General features: G+C 40.8%; 1 protein-coding gene across 1 annotated transcript in view; it reads left to right on the top strand.

Annotated features, from left to right (window-relative positions):
* LOC308594885 (uncharacterized protein) overlaps positions 1–22,551 on the top strand; it is a 45,478-nt gene that overhangs the window by 20,001 nt on the left and 2,926 nt on the right. Inside the window, exons 10-19 of the mRNA XM_081208394.1 lie at positions 1,903–1,967; positions 3,074–3,180; positions 4,666–4,777; positions 6,417–6,516; positions 9,169–9,208; positions 9,763–9,814; positions 12,249–12,360; positions 13,524–13,607; positions 15,226–15,349; positions 21,934–22,024. Coding sequence (XP_081064520.1) covers positions 1,903–1,967; positions 3,074–3,180; positions 4,666–4,777; positions 6,417–6,516; positions 9,169–9,208; positions 9,763–9,814; positions 12,249–12,360; positions 13,524–13,607; positions 15,226–15,349; positions 21,934–22,024 — 887 coding nt within the window. The remainder of the gene's footprint in view (positions 1–1,902; positions 1,968–3,073; positions 3,181–4,665; positions 4,778–6,416; positions 6,517–9,168; positions 9,209–9,762; positions 9,815–12,248; positions 12,361–13,523; positions 13,608–15,225; positions 15,350–21,933; positions 22,025–22,551) is intronic.

The raw sequence follows: 22,551 nt of genomic DNA, 5'->3' as shown, positions 1-22,551 counted from the left end.
TCATACATTCTAGGCTGCAGTTGAACATAACACTAAGCCATGGCTTGTTTTCAGCACAGTGTGTTCCACAAACTGTAAATCATTTCGCAGGCAGGCAAACAAACTATGGCTTGTTTCTCCAGAGCTTGTTTTGTTTTAGCTGTGGAATAATTTACAGAGTTATTGTTGTAACTATCATCTCTCTTTATCAGTTTAAACCTCCCTGGTTAGAACCTGCGATAGCTCAGTTCGTAGAGCATGAAACTCTTCATCTCGGGGTTGTGGGTTTGAGCCCCAAGTTGGGCAAAAAGATTCCTGAATTGCAGGGAGTTAGACTAGATGATCATTGGCATCAATTCAAATTCTACAATTATGTGATTTTGTGAAGGGGAACTGGAGCAAATAAAATGGGAGGATCATGTACTAGAACACCAGTGGTAATTCTGTTGAAGCAGATTTTAGTGTAGCAATACCAGCACCATGCCATACATTTATTCTTATCTTTTATTTAGGTTTTATATAATTTTATTCAGATTTGTTTAGATTTTCTTAATTTTGATCTGTGTTAAAAGAAAGGGTTTTTTTTTTTAAAGGGGGGCACTGCTGTGATTTGTCCTGGAGATTCAGAACTTTTCATTTTATATTGTATATAGTTTTATTTAGGTCTGTGTCTATTTATTTATGTTAATGCATGTGACTTTTATACAAATATGGAATTACGTTTGCTAAACGCTTGCTTTGTGATGGTCTGATGGCTAGATATAAATAAACCAATCTGATATACTGTGATGGCGACAACAGGGTTGAAATCAGGGGTGGGGGACCTGTTGTACCATTCCAGATGTTGCTGGACTCCCCAGTCACATCATCCCTGACCCCATTGGCCCTGCTGGCTGTGACTGTTAGGAGCTGGAGTCTAACAACATATGGAGGAGCACAGGTTTCGCACCGCTGGTTAAAATTCCTCCTCAGCACCTGGAAACAGTCATCCAGAAGAATTGTCCTGAGTACAAAATATCAGCATGATCCTGGCTGATCCTGTTTGCAGGCTGAGCCATCTTTGGGTCGCTGTGATAATATAACGATTAACCATTTTGTGGGCAAAAAATGCCTGTCTTTTACTAGATAGTGAGCTAGTTTAAATTAAATGGCTATAGCTGGCTTGCCTGCTCCTTCCTCCAAGCCCCTCAGATATGCTCTGTTGAAGGTTGGAAGATCTGCTGAATTGGGTAGACTGTTGTCCAGGGCAAGCGGGGATCCCTGATGATTGGGCATGAACATATTATTCAAACTGAAGCTCTACTAGTGCAAGGTACCTACACTCTCACAGCCTAATTCGTTCAGCAGGGTCTGCTGTCTTGAGGTTGTATCCAACAGTACTGCTCAGCTGACAGCAGGGTCTCTGCATGCAGAATGGAGAGGGAAGCAATTTCCAGCAATTCCCTTTCCCCTGTGCTACCTTTCCCTCTCCAAAGTCTGCTTCAGAGCATTTTGGGGGAACCATCATAGCAGATTCAGAGGTGGCGCAGGCGACTGGAAAAGACGAGAATTTATTTCCTGTTCTGTTGCCAGAAATCTTTCTGCCACCTGGCTGACACCATTGAATGCAGCCTGGACACAACACCTGTCCCCACCCCAGCAACAGATGTTCAGAGGAATTCCACTTCTCAACTGCACAGTTCCATTTATCTGTTGTGGCTAAAATCCACTGAAATACTTTTCTGCCACGCACTGGTCTAATTTCATTTTGAAGCCATTGCTTTTACATGTATCCAGGGAAACATATTTTGACAGTTCTGATTTTGTCTTCATTTAATAGTGTTGTTGTCAGTCCTATACATTTTGGAGTGCAGTAGCTCATAAATGCTTATTAATAATGGTTTGGTTATAAGTAATTCCAATCTTTTCAATATCCTTTTTCAGGTATTGAAGGTGGTGCAGTGAAAGTTCAGGGAGCAAAAGGATTTCCTCCATCAGCATTTTACAAGGTTCTAATTATTGTTTCAATAATGATAATGGTAGTATAAGCCTGAAGAAAAGATAGTATTGCCATGGTGTGAAACATGTGTTTTCCTATGTCTAATGAAAAGAATATAGACACTTTGCAAACGTCATTGAACTGAAACGATGAGTCTTTCAAGAAATTCTTGGCAAGTCTGTTTTTTGCATAGCATTTATTTATTTTCACTTTATGTATTTAGTTTTAGAAGGTTTTGCAGTCCTTTCTGTGGTAAACAGTCTGAAATTAAACTATCCAAACTGTTTGAACATGTTGTTCAGAAAAAGGAGTCTGAAAGACCATACGAACAGAATTTTTTTTTTAAAAAAAACTTTTGGATAGTGCAGATGCAAATTTGTGTAGTGTTCTGTGCATTGAATCTGGGGATTTGAAGAGGGTGACTTGTCTGCTGGCATCTCACATAACCATTTCTAGGCTGAGATTTGAATTTACTTTATCTTGCATTGGTTCAGTGGGGGTTTTTGTACTATACCACTGTCTCTTTCTGTATCTAACAGAAATTTGCACATTTAAATGTATACATATTAAAACATTTTCTTGCTAGTCCTTTACCACAGATACACTATTTAGCAAGTATAAAGATTTATCTTCCAACTTCTCACAGTATTTGAAAATCACAATCCTCCTCTATTATCTTAATTTATTTCTAAAATGAGACAGAACTTTAATCTATCCCTCTCTAATTATCTGAATATGATTAAATAAGAGTAAAGGATTCTTTTAAATAGATGGTTAAACATTAGTCTGCATAGCTAATGAAACTGAAGAGTGGTCACAGACGAACAAAGCCACAAGGCACTGTCAAAGGGTTTATTTGAATAACAAGTGCCCTGGGTGTTTTGAGCATGGATCTTAATTGCAAATATAATCAATACAATCCAGTTTTCTAATGGCACTTGCTTCAACTATCAGCTATGAGCGCTCTTCATTCAGTAAACCCCTTGCATAAAATATACAGCTTTTTTGATACTCCTTGTTGCTGCAAGGATAGCTCTTCCATTTTAAACAAAATATGAGAATGAATAATGAGAATGAACCATTAATAATTTATTCACATCTTTTCTGTTTTTCCAGGTAAATGCTACGTACCTTGATGGATTCAGAGCTACAGCTTGCTGCCCAGTAGGAGGACCAAAGGCAATAGAAAAAGCAAGAAGAACTGCTGAAAGTATTTTGGAAAGGTTGGAATTTACTGCAGAACAGCTCCCCTAATTGTATAATCATCTCACAGTGCCCCGTTGGTTGAAAAGTAGCCATGCCACTTCATCCGCAACTTAAAATGTCACTATCTTAAATTAAGAGCAATGTAATATACACTTAATATTTCCAACAGCGTATTATCAGGTGCTCATTATGTATAAGAACCTAAGAAGAAGCTGCTGGATTAAACCAATGGCCTATCCAGTCTAGCATCCTGTTCTAACAATGGCCCCCCAGATGCCTGCAGGAAACCTTCAGGAAGGACCCAAGTGCAAGAGGGATCTCCCCTCCTGCAGTTTCAAGCAGCTGACATTCAGAAGCATTACTGCCTGTGGCCATATTTGCAAATTAAGCCTGGAGTTGCGTATTGCAATATATGAATACTGTCAAATGAGAAAGTGTGTTTCCAGAAGAGGGACACAGGTGGCGCTGTGGTCTGAACCACTGAGCCTCTTAGCCTTGCCGATCGGAAGGTCAGTGGTTCAAATCCCCGTGACGGAGTGAGCTCCTGTTGCTCTGTCCTAGCTCCTGCCAACCTAGCAGTTCAAAAGCACACCTGTGCAAGTAGATAAACAGGTACCGCTCTGGCGGGAAGGTAAATGGCATTTCCCTTGAAAAAAGATTGGCTGGGGCAAGAGATCATTTGATTTCCACACTCATTCTTACCCCCCCTTTAAAAAAAAAAACCCCCAATCGTTCAGCGTGTACCAGGAATGAATAGAATAGCTTGGGGAGAAATTCAAATACATTCTTTGAAAAATGTTTCAGACTTCATTTATGAGGATTTAGAATTTTCTTGATTCTTTTACATTTTCTTATTATGAGAGCTATGATAATAAGGGGGTTTTTTTGGGGGGGAAAGAGAGGCTCCCATCTTTCACCGGTTTCTGAGCTTATAGCTATGCTAACACTTGCCCAATAGGAAGCTTTGCTCTCTGACCCAAACCCCGTGTGAAGGTGGTAGAGTTGCATCTTTAAACACTGTTGTGAACTGCTGGTATAAAGTGGGGACGATGATACAATTTAAAGGGCACGTGAATGGGGGGTGGGGGTGGGCCAAAACATCCCAAGAGCTTTTCTCCCAGCTGAGCTGATGCCAGAGCTCAGTTGAAGAGAAAAATCACTGGCTAAGCCAGAGGTAAGCCACAAGTGGGCAGGGGTGGAAAAATATACGTATATGTCACTTGCGTATAACACACTCACATCTGCATCCACTTCACACACAAAGGCAGAAAACCCATTAGAAGACTTTGTCTACTGTTGCCTCATGTAGAGTTTGAATCTCAGAATGGGGATCATAAGTAAATCCCTGCTAGATCATGCCAAAGGTATACCTAGTAGATCACACTGGCCAACCACATGTCCAGAGAGAGTCTGCAAACGGGACTTGCGTTCTACAAACAAACCTTAGGTGTAGCAAAAGTTTCTTTAGCAGCAGCCTATTGAATATATTTGACCTGTTTCAGGACACGCATGATGTTTGATCAGCTGGGATATGAGGACTACAGCAAAATTAACCTACAGATTTTAGGTTCAGAAGAAACGTACGGACCGCACGCCAAAAGGAGCACAGACGATGTAAGTGAGAAGGTGGACTCACAAGCACTCTTCTTGATTGTGCAGCCAAGAGAAGTATTTCTTTCCCTTTGCATTTCCGTTTACTCTTCATTTTCACCGTTTTATCGTTTACTTAGCCCTGAAGGAAAGGAGAATGAAATGGAGCATATGACGTTATTTGCAGAGGATATTTTTGTTTTTGTGTTCTGGTTTCGGTGCCTAGGTGGGAAGATGAATAGAAACAGAGAACACCAGATTGAGAAGAAGATCGTTCCTCTCATTCATTTTACCAGTCTTATCACTTTCTTCCTGTTTATATTCTTCCACCGACTGGGAAGGAATGGAGGCTAAGAATTAAAATACATATTGCTTAGTGAGCAGCTATGTCTCTTCTTTTCTGTAAATTAATTGCAGCTGTGGGATTGGAGGGGGGCATTATTGTAAAGGGGACATTGCCAATGCTTCCCCCAAATATTGCTTCACTGTGCAGTTGTGATTTTTTTTGGTAAAAGTTACCATTTGTGTTAAGGAGAAGTTCCTAGTTGCCATGAATATACATATATATTATCAATTTGAAAATAACTGAGGTAGTTTTCATAAATACCATTATTCAGCTACTGCTCAGAATGGCATTATTTAGAATGATCAGGCTGAAAATGGGAAGGAGCTGGGTTTTCTCTTCATAAAACTGAGGCTCTGTTACAGGACAAGGCAGGTCATTAATGCCCTTTTACAGTGATTTAGGAGGCATTCTGAAGCCAGGCCTTTGGTGGGCAAGGATGCTGTAGTGCTACTGGGTTTAGTTACTGGATTTATTAGGTGGCATTATTACTAATAATTTATGGTTGCTATTTATATTTTATATATTTTGTTTGTAAACCCCCTCTTGTTGTGGTAGGAGCGGGATAAAAATGTTTAAAATAACTTATCTCATTAGGATCCCCTTCCAAGTAAGTATGAAGCTTCATGCAACCTTTAAACTGTCAATACTTGTCCCTCTAGTCCAGGCTGTTTTCAGTATCTAAATCTGTACACATGGCTGGAATTATTCTGATTTATTTAAAATTTAATTTAAAAAGTCATGTATGGAATATCTCTTTTTTTAGAAATACAACATTCTGTTCCTGCAAGAAAATATGTCTCTTGATATTGTGCTTTCTGTTGCAAAATATAATGTTCTCATGATCAAATTTGCTTCTGTACAGAACATATCATCCAGACTCTGAACGGTGCCATTTGAAAGTTAGCATACTGACCCTGTTACTGACAAGAACAGCAGTTTTTTACTAGGGAAGTTTATACTAGGGAAATGTTTTAAACTTTGGACTATTCTTAGAAGGCTTGCTTGCAAGTTAAAATGTGTCAGTCACATTTTTAATGCTTAGCATTCTACAGTTATTTGCTATATATGCTATATATGGTTTGCTGAAAACTAAAACTATTGTCTTAATTTCACGTGCACATTTGGTAATTTTAATAAATTATGGAAATAAACAGAAACTTCAAAGTTAAATTTCAAACCATTTGCAGTAGGAGTTGTGTCTTTTGATTTACGCTTCCGCTTCTAAATTCTGTGGAGGTTTTTTTTTACCATAGAATTGTTAGTCTTTCAATGTGGTTTATAATTGTTACCTTTCTCTTTTCTAATATCTGAAAACAGGGTCCCCGGGAAGTTGTTATTTGGCTTGCAGTACTTCATAAGCAGAAAAAGGCAGTGGAAATCTTTTCCAGAGAGATTGCTCCAGCTGGAACAGGAATGGGTACATTTTGAATCTTTTCTCTCTCGGTATCTGGTTGTTTTTCTGCTGTTGTGGTTTATAACCAAACTTGGTTATTAAACTGTATAAAATTGGTTGTCATTTGACCAAAAATGAGCACTTCTTTGGTTTTTAGTTAGTCTAGAACAGGAGTGGGGAACCATTTTGACTTCCCCAGACAGCCTTTAAGGCCAAATTTGGTTGGTGGGCAGGGCTGCCCACGTCAGTCATGTGATGTTACAATGACATCATGTGCAAGGTACTCTGAATTCCTGAGCAAGGTCCTTCCTTAATACAGACCAGCTTTTAAGGTATTCATTTGCACTAAGTTCCCTTTGTAGTTAAGTAATTGCATTGCTTGGGATGTTAGGAGTACATTAACCATGTGGTCCATGTGAATAAGCTGTTCATTTATTGCTTCTGCAGTGGCCTGGAAACAGAATAAATACACTGTTGATTTAAACCTCTGTTTACAGAAGCAGGGTCAGTGTATGGTCACAGTCTGTAACTGGCGGTAAATTTATGTTCTACCAAACAGAGCAAAGTAAAGTAGCACTTATCTATATGATATTAAATATTGCTAAGATAAGATACATGTAACCATCTTGACACTTGTTATTGATCAGATTTGCTTTCAGGAAGAATTTTTTTTACCTTTAAAGTGTATTTCCTTTTACAGCGTATTTGCAAAAACAACAACATTGTGTAGTAAAATCCCATTCCTCAGAACATTTGTGAATGTCAATAAAAGCAGTCTTTAATTAATACTGAAAGTCAAAAGTACTGTTGGATGACACCCCAATTTCTGAGCGGTTCGAAAATTCAGGGGTTCCAGGTGTTTACCCAGGGTTTGTGTTTGCTTTTAGATATGAAGCACAGCAGAGACTGTGGTGTCTTTATGATATATGGTTTATTTACACATATATACAATCTCTCAGGAATCCTCGCCTACTAGCTCGCTTACTCTGAGGCAACCTCAGCTCCTGGCAACCAGCACCTGCTGGCTGGCCCCAGAGCCAACATTCATTCGCCTGGGAGCTTGCAGCCAGGCCCGCTGCAACAAACAGCTGCGCAGGCCTCTGGAAGTGATGTGAGAGGGCATCAGAGGATGGAGAGAAGGAAGGATGGAGGCCGGCGCCACCCACGGCACACCTGACCACTATTCCAGGGTATCATGGCATGCTGGTTGAAAACCACTGAGCTAGACCATTTGATAGCATGGCATTGCCCCTGTTTCTTAGGGGCTTAAGTCTTAAGTTGCATTGACTGTTCAGAACTAAGACAATAAAACCTGTCATATGCTCTGAAAACATGCCATTACGATCAGTGCAATTTCCGAACACTTCTCAAGGGCAGACCCATATGGAGTGTACAGCTGTAATCTAATCTGGGTGTGGCTAAGGCAGGGTTGGGTATCCAGTGGCTCCAGTGGATCCAGATTCGAAACGTGTATTAAAGTCACCCAAATTCCCATACTGGCCCCTCATTCTGATTTTCTTATTGAGATATCTACAACAAAACTGATGTTCGGAGTTTTCAACAGCGTCGGCAAGGAACGTTCACATTTTTAATCTTCTGAGGCAGCTTCCTAACTACAAAACTAATGTGCTGACCCTTATTTCACATCTTAAGTGACCGGAGCTTGACACCACGATGACAGCTGCTTAATGCAGCTTGAGATTTTAAAGTGCCTGGGTATTTGTAAATATTATGACTGATGACAAGTGTGTTGGAAGTTGCTTCTAGGTTTAACAGATTAACTTGGCCAGTCCTCATTTATGTTTGAATATATAATACTGAAAGATATCTTATCTTTTTGGGTTGAGAGGAAATGTATATAGCAATTTTAATTGGCCTCTGTAAGCAAAGTTATTTGTATATGATGTGCAATATTATAATGACTATAGGACACTTGATTTCAGATGCTTGTTGTTTTAGAGTTTGAAAAGTTCAAGTTGGTAATAAGTGCTGTGGCTGGACGCTAGAGAAGCGAAAATAATATTCTTTCTAAAATCTTGAACCTGATTTAGTTCCAGGTTCTAGCTCTTCCTAATGCTTGTGGATATTACGATAGAAAAAGAAGAAGGGCACTATAAAAGCTGAAAATGTATTCCGCTTTCTAACTTGCATTGGTGTTACAGTTGAACTGCATTTTTTTTAAAGTATTTTGCGTTATATTAGATTAGACCCATATTAGTTCAGTTAATTTTATTTACATCCATCAGCTAAAGCTTTTTTAAAGGGGACAGCTGTATAGTTACTTAAAACAGGCATCCTAAATAATTTATCAGTGGAAAACTCACTCACTCAGATTCCTAGATTTGCCGCAAACTCCCACCATCTTCTTAGCTTCTGTTGCAGGTCTTCTAGCAGAAGGATAATCATTTTATTTCCTTCAGATTTTCCCGACCTTCCCCTATTTAAACCCCATTTATCCTACTGTTCCTTCTCTATAATTCTGCAGGGTCTAATTAGGAATTGGAGTGATGTTACGTATTTCATGCTTAGGCAAAAGTCCTCATCATCCTAAAACTTTATCTCATTGTCTGAGGGGGCTTTGGAGAAAAACCAAATCTCAATAAAGAAAATGGTTCAACCCTGATTTTCTGTTAATCATCTTTAGAATCTTAACTTTAAAATATATTTCATTTTCAGCACCTGGTCTCACTGCAATAGTTGGAGGACGTCCAAAAGTGTAAGTTTTTAAGAGGCGGTTATAAGAATATATACTTTTATTTTTAACCGATAGGGAATTCGTGCATTTCTTAACTGTCAGTTACTTAGCATATTGATTAGCTAACTTTATGTTTTATAGACAGCCAAATTATATACCCCCTTAGCTGAGAATCCTAAAATATTCTAGTCAGTCTCAGGAATGTGCTCACTGCTGTGTTTTGGAGGGCTTTGCCTACAGTGAAAATATTTATTGGTCATTATATTTCTAGAAAATTTCTAGTCGTAACAAAGTGGCTCAGAAGCAGATTATCAGCGATACTGCACTGCATGGTTTTAAATTATCCTGTGTTGCCGATAATTAAAAGACAGGTCTTGCACCCCAACTGCCATCAGCCCCAGCCATCATGGCCAGTGGTCATGAAGGACCGCCCCTGAATTAAATAGATGTACTGAATGTCTAAAGACCATAGTTGATGTTGAGATGTATTCAGGAACCATTTAAAAACCTACTGAAAGGTGTTCTTTTGGCACCTGTACTTAATTTGCCTTTTTTGTGTGTGGCTTCTTTTCCAGATCGCCAGTTCTGAAGCCATTTTTCTTTCTTTATCCAAAAAAGAATGTCAAGGTAGGAGCTGCTTTCTAATTACCAGTCCCAAATACACTTTGTAGCTGCTGCAGAAAATCACAAAATTCATATTGGTTTTATATTTTGAAGGGTGTGTGTTCTTACTTGTACATTCTTCTTAGTCATTAGATTCATGGTGGCTGATTTAGCTTGTTAGTGTTGGGAAGCTCCAAATGTCCCCGCCCCATAAGTATAGGTATGGGTGTTTTTTTTAAAAAGTTAAATCTTTTTTAAAAAGGATCTTCCATTATTCTTTACCAGAAAGAAAAAGAAAACAATTCACAGCTCTTTACTGCTTTGCAAGCAGCATTTAGGCAGTCACACCTCTTGCAAAATCTGTTGACTTAAAGCAGAGAAAGACAGAGACATAGAAAACAGAGAGAACAGAAAGGAAGAGAGCACAGAAAAACAGTGTGACGTGAAACTTTGTGAGGGCCTGGCTCTGACTTGAGATGGTTTGTTTACATTGTGGTTGGTCTCAGTGGCGGAGGAACCCTCTCTGGCCCCCAGGGCAGGACACCGAGGGGTGGGGAGAACCGCCTGGTGACACACACGCGACGTCCATACAGAGTGCGCATGTGTGGCAGCCCATACGGTCGTTGTGCGAGAGGCAGCCTTCATGGATGGCGCATGAGAGTGGCAGCCTGTATGGTTGCTGTGCGAGCGCACGCCCTCGGCCACTCTACAGCTGGGGGGAGGCAGGGGCCATCTTGTCACACCCCCCCAGAGTGGCACCTGGGGCACAACACCCCCTCCGCCCCCCTACTTCGTACGCCCCTGGTTGGACTCAGCGAAGAGTAAAATCACCCCAATTTGCTTCAGTATGGCTGCAGAACAGAGCAGCACACCCCTAAATCAAATAACCCGTGCGAGGCCAGAGTAGCAAAGCTTGAACAATCCTCCCCATTTGTCTACAATGTAATGAGAAATCACATTGCCATATACTCTCATCCATGCAACCAGCTGGGGCTAAATGTCTTCTGAGGACCTAAGAATGAGAAGCACAAGGCTTCTTCTGACTCTGAACTTTTGTCCCTCCCTCCTCTATCTCCAAATAGCTCCTTCTATGTTTCTCTAGCCCAGTTGGGGAAGAACAGTAATGTCCTTATTAATAAAGTGTAGCAGTTCCAGCAGCTGTGGGAACCTCCAGCCCATTGGCCTAACCACTCGGCCCATGAGGCTGTTATTGGCCAAGCCATGCCACCTGCTCTGCACCTGATGCAGGTAAAGATGTATGGTAGCTAAGTCCTATTGTAGCAGCACTGACATTTTTCTGATCATTGGTGCTTCCATGCAAGCATTGACAATCAGCTGATTTGGGAGGCTAGCATAGCGCTGTGCAGAAACAGGTCACCTGAGGTCATTGTGACTGACAGGTGGGAGTCCCCACTCATGTGTCAAACTTGGCCCATGCAGGATGGGAGAGACTGTACCATTTCCTGTGCTTAAAGTTTGACCTGGATTTCAGTAGTTGCATAAATGCGTGCTGTTTTAAATATTGTTTTAAAGTCTGACCTAGAGTAAAACCTATTGCATAAGGTCCCCCCCCCCATCTCCAAAGACTTGCATTGATACAAAGATTCTATTATTTGGTTTGCAACAGAGCTTTGTTCTGTTCTTGTGAAGAATGAGGATCAGTGGAGCTTTTCCTTCAGCTTTTATGTAATTGTACTTAACTTCAAAACAGTGTTTGTGCAGTTTCGTATCTTTACAAGTTAGAAACCTTTTGATTTCAAAATATACAATTGTATGGGTAATATACAACTAATTTATACTTAGAACAGGCCCAATAAAATTAATGGGTCTAAGTTAAGTCATGTCTGTTCATTTCAATTGGTGTACAGGGGGTATGGCTAATGTTGGGATAAAACCTTGCATTTTTTTTAAAGTGAGGAGCAGCTGCAACATTTTTCATTAAGTCTTCCTCTGCCCTCCAAGTCCCCCCAAATTATCAATCTGTTAAAAGTAAGAATGGTGCCTATTGTCCTGAGTTCCACTTAGTCTTCAATGTCTGCTGACCAATGCTGGATGTACATGAGGAAGGCTTGCTTGCTTCTCATTCCACTTTGTTTTGAATCTTTTGCAAAACTTGTACTTGCACCTAAATGGTTGTAGACCACCACAGAAGTTTTTAAAAATCAAAAGCTGGAGAAAGGCCATTGACATGACTGGCTGGCTGCGTCTATAGGTTGCAGTAGACACTTCTGATTTGTGAGATATCTGTAAGCAGGAGCTATTATAGTCCAGTCAGCTGATGCCTTGGTGTGATAGGTTGTGTCAACACAGATTTCATTGAAAGCACAAGCTAGATGTTGCATGGGAGCACTAACACAAACAGTTTTACCCATTTGACATCTAACATGTTGCCTACATGGCTTTTAGTCTTGTATATGTGGCAAGCCTATTTAACTGTTTAAATAATATCCCCCCCCAGATTGACATATTTATCAATGGGCTACATGTTGAAACATATGAGGAGGATCTTTCATTCACTTCAGATGCAGCAATTTCACATGATGAGCCCATGACTCAGGAAGAGTTAAAAGGTACTATTGTTTACCACTAAAATTGCTCCATACCTAGATTTTTATTTTTATTTTTTTGCATATAGACATTTCTTTATACAGGGTGTGCTTTTCAGTACTGTCTTCTTCTATTTGCACACAGTCATGTCCACTTGGAAATAAATCAAATGCTATTGTAGTTTCTCAAATCTGGAGAAATCTTCTCAGTCAAATGTGCAAAGTATATTTCTTGTAGCAGATCCTAAAAATAGCAGATTATAAAATATAATAGGCCTTGGGCATAATCTTATAGCCTTATAGCCATGTGCTGAAAATTGGTAGAATTACAGTTTTTGACAGAATAAACAATTATTTAAAGACCACATGCCATAATTTTGCTTTACGGTTTATTCGAAAGTTTCGGATTATTTAATTACTAAAACAGATTAAGGATATTGCACGAAGGACAGATTTGTGATAGTGTTGTAGCAGTATCATAAATGGTTGGATCTGGGGGCTTGTTTTGGACATTTCTCAATCCTAGTAGTAATTTCAAAATTTACTGGTAAATGATGGAAATTAGAGTTCCAGACTAAGACTGAGAAGACTGAGGTTCAGATTCCCACTCTGTTATAAACCACCTGGGAGGACATTGGGCCTGTTTTTCTCTCTCCCAGCCTATATCACAGGTTGGTTGTGAGGATAAAGTGGGTGGGTGAGCCAACTTGACCTCATTTGGTTTATGTTGAAATATACTGTACACAAGTTGGCCTATTAAGGATTTATTATTATAATATTTATTATTGGAGTGTTTGTATATGCGGTGAATATTTTATTGTAATAAAAATTCAATATTTTAAAAAAATACATTTTCCCTTAACTTTGTTTTTGGTTGCTAAGGGTTACAGATCATTCGTACCTTAGCTTCATTTAAGAATATATACATGAAGATTGAGTCAAGTCCAGGCTTCCTCAACCTCGGCCCTCCAGATGTTTTGAGACTACAATTCCCATTATCCCTGACCACTGGTCCTGCTAGCTAGGGATCATGGGAGTTGTAGGCCAAAAACATCTGGAGGGCCGAGGTTGAGGAAGCCTGGTCAAGTCTGCAAGCAGCAATACACTAGAGAGTATAAACAAACAAAACAACAGCTTTCCTGTTGCAGGTGAGAAAGCAGTAATTTTATTTCATTCCATATGTATAGATCTACCAAGTGGTCCGCATGTATATCGTCTGGAAGAACTTGCCTATACCAGAAGTGGGGACAAAGGCAATTCTGCAAACATAGGTATTCTTCAATTCTTATCGTTACATGTGTGAGCTGTTTTTTTAATGAATAGAAGTTTCACACCACGTTGAGAATATGCTTAACCTTCATACATTTTTGCAAGGATAACTGATGCTGAAGCGGTAGAACAAAATTTTAAACATTTCATGCATTCAAAATAATGCTTTGACAGTGTTCCACCCCTTTGTCCCACTTTGTATATGTGCGTTTCAAACTTGAAGAGCTTATTAAAATCACTGTCAATACAACTAAGTTCCCATCTGTCAAAGAGAAACACAATCAATGAATTTTTGTTAAGCTTTGGGGATTTTACCCTTGTATATGTTGTTTATTTATCACAAGTCAGTGGAAAGAGATGCAGGAAGCAATATACAGTAACTTAAGACTGAGTTTATTTCATATAAAACTGGACCTCAAATATATTTAAATCTAGATCTTCCCCCAATAAGCTATATGGATGTATCATCTACATCCTTTACTTGGAATTTTTTCTTACTTCCTACTTTGTTTGGCTGTCATGTTCATGTTTTTTTAATAGTTTGTGGTTTTTTTTATCTTATCACATCTTTGTACTTCTATTGTAAGCTGTCATGGGACTGTTTTGGAAAAGGTGAGATATAAATATTTGAATTTATTTTAAAAATGTGTCACCAGATTCAAAAATTATACAGCAGAAAACAACTACACCTTTACCTTACTTTTTATCATTATTATACCAGCAAGGGCAGATCATCAAACATGAAACAACAGCTGAGAGGAAGAAAGACCTCCCATAGAAAATGCATTTATTTTTAGCCCTGCAAGGCTGTTGGTTTGAGAAAAAACTTGGAATGGAATGGGGGTTTTTTATGATAGTTTTGCCATAAAACAATACGTGGCTGGTGTTGTTTTCTGGCCCAATACACTCATACCTTGGTTGTTGAACACCATGGTACTCTTACATTTTGGCTCCTGAACGATCGAAACCTGGAAGTGAGTGTTCCAGTTTTCCAACGTTCTTTTGGAAGCTGAATGTCTGATGTGGCTTCCGCTATTGTTTCCGGCACGCCTGTGTAATCGTGAGCCACTCGGAAGCCGCACCTTGGTTTCTGAATGTTTCAGAAGTTGAATGGACTTCCGGAACGCATTGCGTTCGAAAACCAAGGTACAACTGTACTGGATCTCATGGAGAAGGTCAAAGGTTACAGAACCATGGATAGCATCAAGTGAGCCACTTGCTCTGACAAAGATTGAGAACAGACCAAGCCTTTTAAAGCAAGTACACCCCTTCAGGACCATAAAGGGCCAAGCCTCTGGCCTGAATATGTGCACTTCCTGTTCCATAGCCTCCATCTTGGTGTCTCCCTGTGATGCTGGACTAGTGAGGGAGGCATTGGATGGTTCTGGGGAAAGTTACTTTTAAGAGTCCCCGCTCTGGCCATTGAGATATGGGAGATTCTTTGGGGGTGGGGCTTATGTTATGCAGGCTCAGTTGTCTCCTGCTGTCCAGCAGCACACTCAGAGCCCTGCATCTGGTCTGTCTCCTTAACTGAAGAGACTGCAGCCTCTGACTCCTAGTCTTGCTGGAGGATAGACTCTGAGGTCATAACAGTTGCGTTCTTCTTGTGTGCAACAACAGGTGTAGTAGCTCGACATCCACTGTACTATCCATACCTCAAGAAAGCACTAACTGATCAGACTATAGAAGGGTATTTCCAACATCTTTTAGAGAAGGAACACTCTGAAGAGAGCTCGGTCACAAGGTATGTGCTTTTTCAGATTAAAATATTCCTGCAGTGTGGCTTGAAGAAACTGTTTTGTCATATTCTTAGATTACTAGAAAATATTCACATTTGAAATAGGCTTCAAATGTTATTCTAGGCAAAAGTCCAGCGAAGAACATTGGACACACATAAATGTACCCACTGAAGGGTTGATTCAATATCACAAGTAGAAAAATGGATTTTGGGGCTCCACTGAGCTGCTTCATTTGAACAGGGAAAGTATGGAAGAGGTTGAGATATTAAGGCATGCCTGAAGTTGACTTAATATCTTGGTTTGCTCCAAAGCAGTGAAATAAAGTTTCCTGTTCAGATGAAATGGAAACCTATCATTAATAGAGAACTTCCTGGTTTGTTTACTCTAGTTGAGAAGAGGTTGTGGGAATGACCAAAAGGTTTGTTTACATCTTGCCTTAATAAACCAAGATAGGATCAAGTGTATGTCTGACAACAGTTTGAGACAAAGAGTATTTGTGTCATTTAAAAGCAAACACCATCCTGAAAAAAGGGAAAGGAAAGGAAGATGGAGGGCAGAGGAAAAAGTGTGAATTGGGCCACTCAAGCCTTTGACAGCTCATTGTAAGTATCCCAAAAGAGGGATAGGAATTGAAGTTGAGGAGATGCCTCTCCCATAACCTGCCTCCAGCTGTATGGTACTCAGGTTTGGGGCCAACAGTCCTCTAGTGCTATTTAGCAGAATGGGGAAAATCTTCTGCATGGGTATGGGAGGAAACAGACCAGAGAGGGGACTTGACAGCCATGAAAAGGAGCTCTGCAACATTGGTATATAATGTATCTGGAGGACAGTGACAAGAATGATAGGGAGGAGACACATGATCAAACCAGTGAGCAAGATCATTCATCTAAACCCTGGTCTTTCTCTTTACCTTTCTATCTTAATTAAATTATAAGATTTCTTGTCACAGCACCTAGCACACTATGACACCTAACAAATGTTTCATCATCATAGTAATAGGACTAGTCGTACTGGTAGTTCAGTCTTACAGTGTCTACTCTGTTAATACTGCTGGCATAAATGATTCATCTGTCCCTTGCCTTGGGCTCATTTCTGTGTTGAACCAAATCCTGTACGTATGCAGAATGTGACTTTTTACTTGAGTTCAGAGAGGAATTGATAACAATCTCTGTTCCTTTGGCTCATCATAAATCAGATAATTTATGATGTTAAATATAAAACCACCCAGCCTCTTACTAGGAATGGAAACAACAATAATTCACAGCGAGTAAATGGCCATAAGGTAACAGAAATTCTACCAAAGTTTTCCATTGTGATGCCTCAAGATCCTGTAGAAATAAGTTATTATTTACTGATATTTAAATTAGATGCTAAGGATCTGGATTAAACTAAATTGTACTAATGGAAGACAAGCTGCACTAGCACAATGGGACTTTCCCCTTTCTCCCACTGTGCACCCCTGTACCCTCCCCAAAGGCGTTTAGGGGTGGTCGAGAGAATCCCCAGAACAGCTGGCAGGATGAGAAGAGGGGAGGTCATTCTGTCTGGCAGACAAATATGCTTGTACTGATGGAATAATCGCCTTGGAATTCCACCCTAAATATTTTTGTTTCCAAACTCCCAAGTCATTGTCCTTCAAATGGTTGTTACAATGCTGTTTACAGTGGAAGCAAGATGAGAAATGACACTGGAATGTCCTCTGATCTTAACTTAAAGGTAAAAGTAAAGGATCCCTGACAGTTAAGTCCAGTTGCGGACGACTCTGGGGTTGCGGTGCTCATCTCGCTTTACTGGCCGAGGGAGCCAACATTTGTCCGCAGACAGTTTTTCCAGGTCATGTGGCCAGCATGACCAAGCCGCTTCTGGCAAAACCAGAGCAGCGCACAGAAACGCCGTATACCTTCCTGCCGGAGCGGTACCTGTTTCTCTACTTGCACTTTGACGTGCTTTCGAACTGCTAGGAAACTTAGGAAGGCTTTTAATTAAGGCCTTCCAGCTTGTGAAATTTGCTGTGGGATTTCCAAGAAATGATTCGATTGTTCTGTCGCATTTTTTTTTCTTTCGGGGGCAAACTGAAGAACAACATTTCTTTATCAACCTTAAAATCTTCATGATTATGCGGTCTTCTGCAAAGGTTAAGTTCATAGCACTTGTGTTCTCTGAAGGCTAGAGAATAGTTATCTTATTCACTGAGCAATGCTATGGACCATGAGCTAACTGTGCTATTTTTGCATTGTGAACAGATATTTGCTTCGTGAAAACGTGTGCTCAGGCCACAATTGAAGTTTTTGGCTTAATCAAATTTCTTTGATTAATCAAATCATAGGCATTTAGTTTGCTGTGTATTTTTAAGGATGTGATAACAGAATAATGTGAACACAGGGTGAAAAGCGACCAGTGAGAAGAAAGAACACTTTTGTGTTGCCCTTGAGGAGGATTAGAAGGAATTATACTCACATGCTTTTGATCTGAAGGCTTCTTACTGGACTGGCAAAATTTGTTTGCCTATGGGAACAAAAGCAAACAAGCTTTCCATTGAAAAGAAAATAACACATAATTTTGAATAGCAATTTGAGAAGGAAAACCATATTCTTGCATTTTAATAGCTCTATTTCTCTTTTGTATACTATCTGACAAATGAGCACAATTGTTATGATGCCATTTCTGTAGAAATTACTACAAAATGTAACTTCCTGTTTCTGTTCCAGTGAGGACTTCAGATGAGTACAGTTGTGTACAGTGAGTACAGTTCTGTAGAAATCTGTAGAAATCATTACAAAATTTAACTTTCTGTTTTTGTGCCATTGAGGACTTCAGACAGAAAGATTTAACGCTGCAATTCTGTACTCACTTACCTGGGAGTAAGCATAATGAACTCCAGTGGTCCATACTTCTGAGCAGAGATTGCCTAGAATTGCCCAGTTAAAATATAACTTAAATGAGAGTTAACTTGATAATACTCGTATATAGCTAGCTAGTTATTTTATCTTTTACATTAAAAATTATATATAGCTTATTTTTATTTAACACCCCCCAACAGATCTTGTTCCCCCATTTGGTATTTTTTTTAGTGGAGGAACACCCAAGCCACTCTGAATTCTCAAAGAACACAAATCCCTGTGTGTTTCCAGCTCCAACAGAAGACTGCCATGCTGTTGCTCCCTTTCACAGACACATACCGTATTTTTCGCACCATAAGACGCACCTGACCATAAGATGCACCTAGTTTTTAGAGGGGGAATACAAGAAAAAAAAAGTCTTTAAAGGGAGCGCTGAGCAGAGTCTGTATGCATCCCAGGCTCTGCTCAGCGCCCCCTTTCACGAGCCGCGTGGAGCGTGTGTGCGGCACTTGCAGGCTTCTCCCTCCTCAGGGAAAAGCCCCCAAGAGCTGCACACACGCTCCGCGCGGCTCTTGCGGGCTTTTCTGGGAGGTGGGGCAAGGGACTGAGGGGCTGCCCTCTGTCCCTTCCCCCACCTCCCGCAAAAGCCAGGGATAGCCGTGCGAAGCGTCCTCAGGGCAGTGGAATGAAGGCTCCGAGTGCCCTGAAGAGGCTTCACGTGGCTAAGCCAGAAGCTAGAACAGCGAGAGGGAGTGCTGTGCACGATCCCTCTCACTGTTCTGGCTTCTGGGATAGCCACGCAGCCTGCATTTGCTCCATAAGACGCACACACATTTCAGCTTGATTTTTAAGAGGGAAAAAGTGTGTCTTATAGAGCAAAAAATACGGTACCTTCCTGGCATCACCTCCAACAATTGGGGGGGGGGAGCTGAGCCCTGATTCCAAAAACTTCTCCCCTTCCATTCAGAGACACCTCTTTGGCAAATGTAGGTGTGTACCAACCCCTCTGCCAGAGCCATCAAGGTAATGGGATCTAGCAGGATTGCTAAAGCATAGCTATCTGCTTACCAGATGTCAGCCTCACAACCTGGGGATCCTTCAGGCGGCATCCAGACTAACCTCCCAGATTTACAGCAACACATTGTCATCTTCCCTGAACTCCCAGAGAACAGTACAATACACATCTTCTGCATGTATTTTGATGATTAGTGAATTGTTTGTGGAAGCTCATTGCAGCCCCTCATACAGAGTCAGAGTCATTCCAACTGCCCCAGGCAGCTTAATCACACCCTAACTGAGAGTGTTAGTGAAGCTCTACCTCTCTTTTAATCAGAACCAGTGAGGCAAGTGAAGGTCCTGTGTGAGTGTCTGGAGGTGGTTGGAGGATGGATGGTGGCTAATGGATTGAGGGTGAATCCTGACGGGACAGAAGTACTGTTCTTTGGGGGACAGGAGGCAGGCAGGTGTGGAGGATTCCCTGGTCCTGAATGGGGTAACTGTGCCCCTGAAGGACCAGGTGCGCAGCCTGGGAGTCATTTTGGACTCACAGCTGTCCATGGAGGCACAGGTCAAATCTGTATCCAGGGCAGCTGCCTACCAGCTCCATCTGGTACGCAGGCTGAGACCCTACCTGCCCGCAGACTGTCTTGCCAGAGTGGTGCATGCTCTAGTTATCTCCCACTTGGACTACTGCAATGTGTTCTACATGGGGCTACCTTTGAAGGTGACTCGGAAAATGCAATTAATCCAGAATGCGGCAGCTAGGCTGGTGGCTGGGAGTGGCTGCCAAGACCATATAACACTGGTCCTGGTAGATCTGCATTGGCTCCCAGTATATTTATGAGCACAATTCCGAGTGTTGGTGCTGACCTTTAAAGCCCTAAACAACCTCGGTCCTGTATCCCTGAAGGAGCATCTCCAACCCCATCATTCAGCCCGGATGCTGAGGTCCAGCGCCGAGGGCCTTCTGGCAGTTCCCTCGCTGCGAGAAGTGAGGTTGCAGGGAGCCAGGCAGAGGGCCTTCTCGGTAGTGGCGCCCGCCCTGTGGAGCGCCCTCCCATCAGATGTCAAGGAAATAAGCATCTATTTGACTTTTAAAAGACATATGAAGGCAGCCCTATTTAGGGAAGTTTTAAATGTTTAATGCTGTATTGTGTTTTTAATATTCGGTTGGGAGTTGCCCAGAGTGGCTGGTGAAACCCAGCCAGATAGGCGGGTAATAATTAATAAATTATTATTATTATATAAGTGGCACCAAGTCTGAAAGCACATTTAAATGAGAGGAGCCCCATTTCAGCTATGACTTGCATCCCATCTTAGTCAAGCTTGGGAGCAGCCTGCTAGCTAGAGTGGAACTGCTCTTTGGAGGGAAGACTTCTCTAAACTTTGCTCCGTACATGGAGCTGATCCTCAGCATTGTTTTTAGGTGGTTCAGGGGGCTGTCCCAAGCAAGATGGGGAAGGTAGGAAAGTTGCATTCTACAGGCAAAATTCCACTCACATTTCATCTTAGCATATATTTGGAATTGATATTTTCACCCAGATTATAACAGTTCATTATATATGGGGGGACGGGACATGTAGAAAAGCAAAGTTTGCTCCATTAAAAAACTTAGGGAATTGTATTGGTACCAACCAAGATGTCACAAAATAGTGACAAGGGGAGAGGAACAACAACAACAACAACAACAGTATGCTGGATGTTGGCCAGACAGGTCAAATATGCTCATCAGGGCTCTCCCCAAGCCACACACCCCACCAGCCCTGCTTTGTGTGCTACTTGATTGGTTTTGCCTAGCCTTGAATTCTGGTAATGCTTCTTCCTTGCTTGATGGAGGATAGAGAGGTATTTGTAAAGAAACTAACCTACTATACAAGGTAAAATTCACACTAGTTTCTTTGCTCGCTTTTGCCTCAGTTTCATGATGGAGATTACAGAGTGTCTCTGATCAGTCTCTGTTAGGAGCTACAGGTATTAAATAATAATATTTATTATTTATGCTGGGATAAAGAAACAATGCCTGGAACCCATTTTTAAAAATTATATCGTCCAACAGTAACCCAGATCTGCCCCATGCCTTCAGTGGCTTAACCCTGGGTTCCTGATTAGTCAGAGAGCTGAAATAAAGAAAAGCATGGCATTCTGTATGTTAGCAAATCTGGAGATCAGTTATAGCAAATTGTGTGGTAAACTTAGTGGTAGGACAGGATGTAACCTTCAAAATGCGAAGTTCCTCTTCAGGTGGTAGGAATGTAGTTTCTTATGGATGCTTCTGCCATGAATGGCTTCCTTCTATATTCCCTAAGGCAGCTAAAAAAGCACAGTCATGTTGGTCCATGAGAAGTCCATGAGAAGAAGGAAGAAACCCTCCAGAATTGGGGTATGACTAGCAAACAGTCATCACTTGCCAAAGAATTTCAGGAAGTTTGGGTACTAAACATTATGTTAGCTTTTACATTGGAAATAAACTTTTTAGACTGTTGTATTGGAAATAAACTTTCCAGACTGTTGTAGTCTGCTAGTTTTATAAACATAGCAATAAAAGGAAATGGTCTGCCTTATGCACACACTTGTTAAAATAGGTCAGCTCCTTGAAGTCATCTTCATTAAATGTGCATCATTTCACTTACTCATGTGTTTAGTTTCTAAATCCAAGTTTTGTAATCCATGATCAGGCCCAGTGTGATTTCTTAAGAAGTGTGATTAAATTGTAAGCTGGTGAAGCAGACAGCTATATTTTATTTTTCCAGATATGAAATGCCAGGAATACATGGATTAAACTTCGTTCTGAAAAATGCCCTGGGTGGCGGTGGCACTGCATCTCTGAGAAGTGACCCACAAGTAGGTATCTTTTTCCAAAGGGGTTACTGAGTTGGTCTGTTGCAGCAAATCAAAAGGGTATTTTGCCCATTACAAGATTGATAGATGTATTGTGGCATAAACATCCCTGGATTAGAGCCCTCTTTATTGTAAATGGGATGGGGAGGCGGGGTTCATTAAATGTATACCACAATATGTCTGTTACAGTGCAAACCTATATATGTCTACTAAGAAGTAAGCCCTTTAATGTGGCTTCCTACCAAGTTATATAGGATTGCAGCCTTAGGCTTTAAGGGGGCATAAGACACAGAACTCAAGCAATTTGTTTCCTCCCCACCCCCTTACATTCCTTTTAACAAACTGTGATAAATTAACCAGCCATTACCTGCTGAGATATTAATATCCTGAAGTTAATTCTAGCTCTAAGATGGTATTCAACTAAGTTCTACTCACAGTGGAGCTGCTGAAACTAATGAGCTTTAATAAGCTAGGACTGTTGATTTCAATGGGTCTATTCCGAGGAATACTTAGTAGAATTCCACCCCTGG

The sequence above is a fragment of the Podarcis bocagei genome (assembly GCF_964188305.1).
Source record: "Podarcis bocagei genome assembly, chromosome: 9".
Taxonomy (NCBI): domain Eukaryota; kingdom Metazoa; phylum Chordata; class Lepidosauria; order Squamata; family Lacertidae; genus Podarcis; species Podarcis bocagei.
The sequence above is the reverse complement of the archived record's forward strand: the minus strand, read 5'-3'. Positions and strand labels throughout refer to the sequence as shown.